This window comes from Dysidea avara, chromosome 15, assembly GCF_963678975.1.
Source record: "Dysidea avara chromosome 15, odDysAvar1.4, whole genome shotgun sequence".
Lineage (NCBI taxonomy): Eukaryota > Metazoa > Porifera > Demospongiae > Dictyoceratida > Dysideidae > Dysidea > Dysidea avara.
This window is the reverse complement of record NC_089286.1, coordinates 11413440-11421506: the sequence shown is the minus strand read 5'-3', so window position 1 is coordinate 11421506 and position 8067 is coordinate 11413440. Positions and strand designations below refer to the sequence as shown.

The following is an 8067-nucleotide window of genomic DNA, read 5'->3' as shown; positions in this document are numbered from 1 at the left end:
GACCGTTCAGCCTAGAAAAATCACGGAAAATAATTGCGATACACAAAAATAAACGGATTTGCACTTATACGGCTTTACTTTACACTTTCCTATTACATGTTTTGATATGAAGTATCTAGATTTTTTCAATTTATCATTTGACGGAGTCATTGAGTGGCATATAATGCACAAACATTATTCTGAGATGAGTAGCAAATCAACAGTGGTACGTGGTTTGGATGACAATTAGCTACCTTAATATAGAGTAGGTTCCCCTTGGTATTATTCCTCAAAATGAGACAACTAGTGAAGGAATGGCAGCTATCCTTACTCATTTACATCAGTATGTTCCATGCATCACACACACTGAGAGCAAGGTGTACAGCAATGGTGAAACAGAAACCATAGAGAAGGCTAAAGTTCACTCCATTCTTTTGGGTGGTGACCAATTGACAGCAGCCAGAGCTAGGCATTCAATCAAAGCAAAGACCAATTCCCAGACTCCAGCAAAACAACTTATTGGCATAAGTTATGGAAGACTGGCACACTAAAGCAAATTTTCTTGGAGTAAGTTCTATAGCAGTATAAAAGTGGGTAGAATGACTAGCTATATACACTGTTAATCAAAGTATGCAAATATAACACAACATAATTTTCTGAAGGGAAATGCAGGGTCCTGTCACACTCCTGGATATATTGCCCTTTTACTATATGTAGTACAGCATTACTATTTACATCTTTTACCAAGGACTTATACAACATCAATGTTGTTATGCAGGACTATATATATGCATCAATTTAATTTGATTATATTAGCATATGCCTGTTACTTGTAGCTAATATGGAAATACTACTATTCTTTTGGCTCCGGATCACAACATGGAACACTGTATCAACTTAGAAATTTGTTGGGAAGAATAAATGTTAAGAGCAAGCCAATCGATAGTTTTGATGCCTGTGAAGACTTCTTCGTTTTAGTCATTGAAGCACATGTTGTTGCTGCAGCTATGAAGTTGCTAGGTATGCAAGTCCTGAGTGATAATCCCTCTAAGCAGTATGCTCCTAAAGGCGATCTCACCTGGGCATGCACGGATGAAAAAAGAAAGCCACTGTTAGACAGAATTACAAGAGACATTGTCAAGTCATTTCTTTGTATAGATTACAATATCTCCCACACTGCATCCTCAGAAGACATGGCATACCAGTATTCATCATGGTTATTGACCATCGGGTGCATGTACTTAGAATTCCGGGATGCCATCAAGGAAGGGGATGGAATACGTGTCTTGAGGTGCTACAGATACCTGCTGCCAATGTTTATATTAGTTCTGGGAGAACAAATTATACCATCGAAACTTTGAATTTCTTAATGCAGTATGACTACTTGCTAAGTCCATGTCAAGCAGAGGAGCTGCTCTGGGAAAGATTTGTAAACACACATGGACAGGCTGGGAGAAACATCCCCAATGATTTACATTGTGAACACCTCAACAAATTGGTTAAAACAAGTATCACACAGTTGCAGCCCAACAAAACAACCAAATCAATGGAAAGAGTAGCTCGTGCTCTGGGTACTGTCCATCTACTTTTGTATAATTTTGACAAAGACAACCATGTGGCTGAAACATCTACGAGTCATAAAGAAGCAAAAAGCTTGCAAGATTTTAAATCCCTATTGAAATGCTTGAACAATGCTTCTGTTTTCACTAAGATCCCTGGAAGGAAATATATGACTTTTTCAAAGCCACGTGACCCCTTGCATGCAATGCCACATGATGACATACTGAAATGGGTCAAGGAGCATATCAACTATTACTTTGAAGAGTGATAACTGTTATTGATACTTTTTACTGTACAACTGTACAATAAAGAATTTAACATATACAGTATTAATGATGATTAAATGAATATACATTTGTACAAGATACACAATCACAGTTTACAGCACATATGTCACAACACAAACACTTGGTACCCATATCAAGGTGATGGTAGTTGTCTGTGTCACAAAAAAAGTAAATCTTGTCGGCATTGTGATACATTCTTTTGGTAGCTTAAAATTTGTTTTGAGCATGAATTATTGTATTTGTTTACAGTTAGCAGCGTAGCTACTGTCAGCTTCCCATCTCTTCCAGTTTCTTGAATGTAAGAGTGAAGATGGCTAGGAGCACCAAAGTGTATTATTCTGTGAACATCGGGAGTATCTATCCCCATCCCAAATGCAATTGTTGCACATACAATTCTTAACGGTGCACTGGGGTTTCTGAATGATTTAATTATCTGCTGTTTGACGTCCTGGTCAGTGACACTTGTGTACATATCCACTAAACAGTATTTTGACAATTCACAAGGAGCATCAGAGGGATATGTGAAATTGTCACCCAAACCACGCTTTAAAAAGCAGTAGAGGTCACTGCAGTCTTCAATCTTTCTACAATATATAATGACTCTGTCCATTGATGTTAGCTTGCCTCTCAGTTCATGGAGAACTGGACCAAAAGTCTCACTGATGGATGTAAAGTTGGATACATTATATGAGATGTTACTCTTGCATGGAGAAATAGCTATCACTGTAGGGTTGATAAGACCAATTGTAGATGACACTTCATTCTTAGTTCCTTGGATGCTGTTGCTGTCATGGCCATAAATCTTACATCTTCTGGAACAATACTGCGAATTTCTCCCAATCTTAGCATGTCTGAACGAAATGTATCACTCCTGTACACCATCCAATAATCTAAGCAAAACTATTGTTCTTAAATAACTTACCATTCGATAACAGTGTGTGCTTCATCTATCACCATCACACGTAATCTGGTTGCATAAGGTTCACTACGCAATACTTTTCGTCATCTACCATGCAGCAATGCTTCTGTGGTAAAAAATACCAGCTGATATTTGGCATTTTTGACTCCATCCATTGTAAGGTTGCTTGAAGTGCTTGACACACATCCAGTTGGTATACCTTTTGATGAAAACAAATGCACCTGCAAGGCATCTTGAGCTAAATTCACTGTAAAGTAGCTAATGCACTAAATTAAAAGCCTTAAGTGTTTAAAACATTGCATGCTGGATATCAGTTACCACATTAATAGCTAAAAGACACGTTGCTACACTGAATATAGTTGGTAGCTATTACTCTCGCTATTACTATAGTAGTCACAATACCCGGTCTTCAATTATTCCTAATAGTGGTGATACTACACATACTATGGTTGGCTCATCAGGTTTGTAAATTTCATCAAAGAGAAACGGGAGGCACCCGTAACAAAGACTCTTCCCGTAACCAGTAGGTAATACAGCGAACACATCTCGACCAACAACAACTTCGTGTATTATTTCACACTGCAAATCTTTTACTCTGTCATAACCAAGCCTCTTCACTACTAGGTCAATGGCACTGTCTGTTGCATCTCCACTACGAGCGTTGCTCATTCAGCAGTTTCACCCTCTTATTTGCTATGGTCGCTAAAGAGTAAAACCCTGGTAAAGGCCGGATAATAATATACGCGTGCCGTTTATACTAATTGCTTGCGCACCGTTTGCTGCACTATTGAACTGGTAATGAGTCATAATGTCACCAGACCAATTACAGCCGGCGCTTATAATCAGGATATCGATAAGCGCCTGGCGTGTATTGGTTTGGCAACACAAGACTAGGGGTTATGGTGCCATGGCATTGGTCCATGGGGTTATGGTACTGTTGGCCTGGTCCATGGGGACATGGTGCTGGTCCATTACAAAGTGGAATGTAAAGTGCAGGCATAACATAATTGTAACAGGTGTTTACTAATGAAGTTCAACATGTAATTCCAACCAGCTGACAGAACATAAAAGATGAGTATGAGGACCTCTGCATGTCCACCCCCCAATATGATAAGGACAGAATTAAATATTTAAATTTGTAATAGACTATGCATTGCTGGAAATTAAACGTTGTACATGAGCTTGCTACTGTTAATTTATGTTGCATTAATCTGTATAGGTATAACAATACAGCAATCACAGAATGTCAAACCATGTTTGGGAAAATTCTTGCAAAGAACAAGAGTTTGATCACATGCTAATCAGCCTCTTACTTAATTATTTCATAAAAATCACCACTGGCTTCAACATTAACACTAACGCCATTCATTATTACCACATCGTCACAATCAAAGTCACTGCTTTTGACAACACCATATTGATAGTTGACATCACGTGATGTGACTGCTCGCTATATAAGACACTGATGTGAAATAAACAGCAAAATTAGTTCAACACGCATTGCAGAATTGTTTGCGGACTGGAATCAAGTTAGTGACATAAAGTGTAGTCCTGTGTTTTAGTATATGGTTATGGGTCATTTTGATCCACTTTAGTACTTGGTGGGATAATTATTAATTAAATAATTAAACAAATGAAAAGAATCAACATGCACATACATACATAAAATTGTCTATTATTTGATGGCTAAGTTGAAGAAATTTTCTGTGGATTATCATTATAGGTGATGACAGTAGTGCAGTTTCTGAAATAAGCCTTTGTGTTGGTGGTATTGGTTGTTGCACCACAACTGCATCTGAATCAGAGGACCCACGTCCTCCACCAACTAAAAAATGAAGAACTTCTGCCAGGAAAAGGCGTACGTGTGACAAAAGTAAAAGTGGCAATCAGCCTAAAACTGATGATGAAAGTGAGCCGGAAGAAAAAACCACTCAGGGAAGTTAATAAAAAGGGTAAAGCCAAAGATAACAAGCCAAAAAGACAACACAAAGAGAAACAAACCAAAAGGAGAAGAAAGGGACTCAGTCTGCGAGGGAGCAAAGGTATACTGAAAGCATATGTGTTTGATATTTTATATAGTAAATTATACACTAAATAAATTTGACCATGTGGGAGATTATGCACAAAATGGTATTAGGTTAACGTACTGGTCTGCCACAACAACTTTTATCTTATAGGTACTACCTCAAAATGCAACTGCATGATCCTATACATTTAAGATTTGCCAGAGGACTCGTTTACCATCACCACTGTGTTCACCATCACCACTGTGTTTACCATCACCACTGTGTTTACCATCACCACTGTGTTTACCATCACCACTGTGTTTACCATCACCACTGTGTTTACCATCACCACTGTGTTTACCATCACCACTGTATTTACCATCACTGCTGTGTTTACCATCACCACTGTGTTTACCATCACCACTGTATTTACCATCACCACTGTATTTACCATCACCGCTGTGTTTACCATCACCGCTGTGTTTACCATCACCGCTGTGTTTACCATCACCACTGTATTTACCATCACCACTGTGTTTACCATCACCACTGTGTTTACCATCCCCACTGTGTTTACCATCTCTTGGCACTTTATTACATGTTGTAGAGCCATGAACGAGGTATGGAAAGTCTGGCAATTTTGTTAATTTTGACATATTTTGTAATGCAGATAATAAGGCATTGCTATTAGGGCTGAGCGATACTGCCATTTTAGTATCACGATCGATACTAAAGCTACTATTCACGATACTGAATAGTTCACAATACTTACAAATAAGTCAATCATAGCTGGTGCTACATAGCATATTGCTCAGCATTCCTGCAGGAAGTCCTCATAGGTGATAACAAACTAGCCACTATCATCCTTGTTTACAGTAACAGTTATTGTAACACATGCTTTGAGGTTGTTATGGTGTTCACACCTCTCTGCAGGGAAAACCAGATGGGTGGACTTTATCATTTCCAAGGATTCTTAGCCTAGTACTGCATAACAAATGGATTTTCAATGACAGCAATGTACAGGCATGGTATCACGATAGTTAATAACAAAATATCGCGATATCGATACTTTCAAAATATCGCGATATATCGCTAAAACGGTAGTATCGCTCAGCCCTAATTGCTATGTAAATAAACATTTTCAATTTTAATCATAATAGAGTTGATGACTACGTAAAGTGGACACTAGAGCCTGTTTCAACATCTGCAGATAATCAATCACCAAAAAAAGCAATTGTCACCTTTTCATCATGACCAGGGTACCTCACCAAGGACAAAGGCTGCTACCACGCCAATGGAGGTGTAGAAGAGTTCCCCTTGTCACAAGAAGAGTCACCAAGAGAAGAGTTGCCCCCCTGGTCACAAGAAGAGTTCCCTTAGTCACCAAGAGAAGAGTTGCCCTAGTCACAAGAAGAATCAGGTGAAGGATCAAGTGAAGAATCAAGTGACGAATCAAGTGAAGAATCAAGTGAAGAATCAAGTGAAGAATCAAGGGAAGAATCAAGTGAAGAGTCTCCATAGTCAGGAGAGGAGCCAGGGTAAGAGTTTCAGTGTTTAGGAAAGAAGTGATGATGATAAAATTATTGCAGTTGGTGGCGAGATCGCTGCGATGTGTTTGTACTCAGTACAATGCACAACAATCAGCTGACACTGTCCTATAAATTCCAAAGAGAAGTTGTGAAAAGAAACCTATACCGTGTCCAAGTGCCAACATAGATTACAACTATTACATGGGTGGGGTAGATCTAATGGACCAACATTTGAGTTATTATTTGCTTACGACTAGATGAACTCTTAAGTGGTGGAAAAAGATATTCTGGAGGTTTGTTGATATAAGTATTGTAATTTCATGGATCATCTTTCAACAAAATTACCCCATTTAATTTAAGAGTCTCATAGGGGATTTTGACTGAAACTTTCAAAACTTGTCCAGCCACTTTCAGGAAAATCCTGTTGTTGGTGAGAAACGTTTGGTAGGGAAGCATTTGCATATAAGAGCCGTAAGAGGGGATGATGTTGTGTTTGTAGCCACAAGATTGTGTCAGACACTAAGAAGAGAAGGGATACAAAAACACAAAACTTTTGTAAAAAGTGTGACACATTTTTGTGTGTTGGCACATGTTTAGAAATGTATCATACATGTACTACATACTGAAGGCTCCTGCTTTATTTAGCAAGTTTTTTTCCTGTAGTGAAGCTTTTATTATTGTGTGTTAATTTTCACTATAGTGACTGTTGTACTGTTACTTGATTTGATGTACAGTGTTTTCACTTTCAGAGATACTATTTATCACCATCAAACCTGTATAGATACAAAGTATGTGCACAGTAGAATATGTTTTTGGCATAGTAACTGAAAGCTTGCTGTTGGATGTAATATTGCATAAGGAATCACCCTAAGCTTTGTATCCATTGTAACGCAGAAACATGAACAGTGGGTAGGGTTATGTTTGAGATCGAAACCATCTATTAGAGTGTCTCGATCTCCTGGCAATTCAAGTAGTGCATCATTATTGCGTAGCTGCCAACTGTGTGAGCAATGGATTTAGTTATTTTAAAGCAGAAAGGACTGCCATTAAATTAGAGTTTGTTTGAAATGTGCTTTATAAGCACCTGCAATTTTAATTACGCACTTTGTAATATTTGTAAGCACTTCTAAATTTAATCAAACAAAGAAACATGAAAATTTTGTCTAGAAACACCTGATTCTGTAGTATTAGTAATCAGTTCGGTGAGTTAAATATTTTGTTATTGATTCAGTACTCTATGGGATAATTATTAATTAATTAATCAACCTGGTCTGTCTTCTTCAACCAGAAATTATATGCAGTAATACCAAAAGTATAAATAATGGAAGAGAGAGTATTCAATTGCCATACACCGCATCAAAAATAAGCACTTTTAAGTCGAGAAGCTGGTCTGTAACCCTGTCAAAGTAAGTGTTAAATTAAGTAATAAACATCTGCTGGCACACATATTTGCAGTGTCCAAGCAATTACAAGTACCCAGTCATTAATTGATAGGCATGCCCATCAGTCCATAATAAGGAACTTGTGTGTTAAAATGGCATCAAAGAAAGCGTGCAAGTCTACAAGAACAAGGAGCTCATCACTATGCGTGGAGCAGCCATCTAAAGGAAAGGGTCAGCAAGACAGTGTAAGCCACAAAGTATTGCAACGAATGACAATGTCAGTGGTAAAGCGGTAACACCATGAGGAGTACCAGCCGAGGCACCAGCAGATTGTTTGGCAGGAACAAAGCGAAAGTACAAGAAATCAACTAACAGCGATGGAGATATACCTCCAGTAAAGAAAAC

General features: G+C 38.2%; 2 protein-coding genes across 2 annotated transcripts; both read right to left on the bottom strand.

Moving 5' to 3' along the window:
• Nucleotides 1-1813: 1813 nt before the first annotated feature.
• On the bottom strand, nt 1814-2783 carry LOC136245275 (uncharacterized). Its single transcript, XM_066036763.1, has 4 exons — nt 2749-2783; nt 2551-2697; nt 2074-2485; nt 1814-1837 (listed from the first exon to the last, which is right to left on the bottom strand). The coding sequence occupies exons 1-4, from the start codon at nt 2781-2783 to the stop codon at nt 1814-1816; spliced, it is 618 nt and encodes a 205-aa protein (XP_065892835.1).
• Nucleotides 2784-4951: 2168 nt separating this feature from the next.
• Nucleotides 4952-5461, bottom strand: LOC136245273 (uncharacterized). The gene has a single exon (XM_066036762.1). The coding sequence runs from the start codon at nt 5459-5461 to the stop codon at nt 4952-4954; it is 510 nt and encodes a 169-aa protein (XP_065892834.1).
• Between the last annotated feature and the right edge of the window lie 2606 nt (nt 5462-8067).

Bases quoted from the DNA above. Each gene is read 5' to 3' on its own strand.
- LOC136245275 (XM_066036763.1), bottom strand. From the start codon at position 2,783: ATGGTGATAGATGAAGCACACACTGTTATCGAATG. The intron at 2,486-2,550 runs GTGATAGCTATT...TACATCCATCAG, and splicing joins TTGGTCTTATCAACCCTACA to TGAGACTTTTGGTCCAGTTC. The intron at 1,838-2,073 runs GTAAACAAATAC...TTTATTGTACAG, and splicing joins CAGTAGCTACGCTGCTAACT to TTGTACAGTAAAAAGTATCA.
- LOC136245273 (XM_066036762.1), bottom strand. From the start codon at position 5,461: ATGGCAGTATCGCTCAGCCCTAATAGCAATGCCTTATTATCTGCATTA.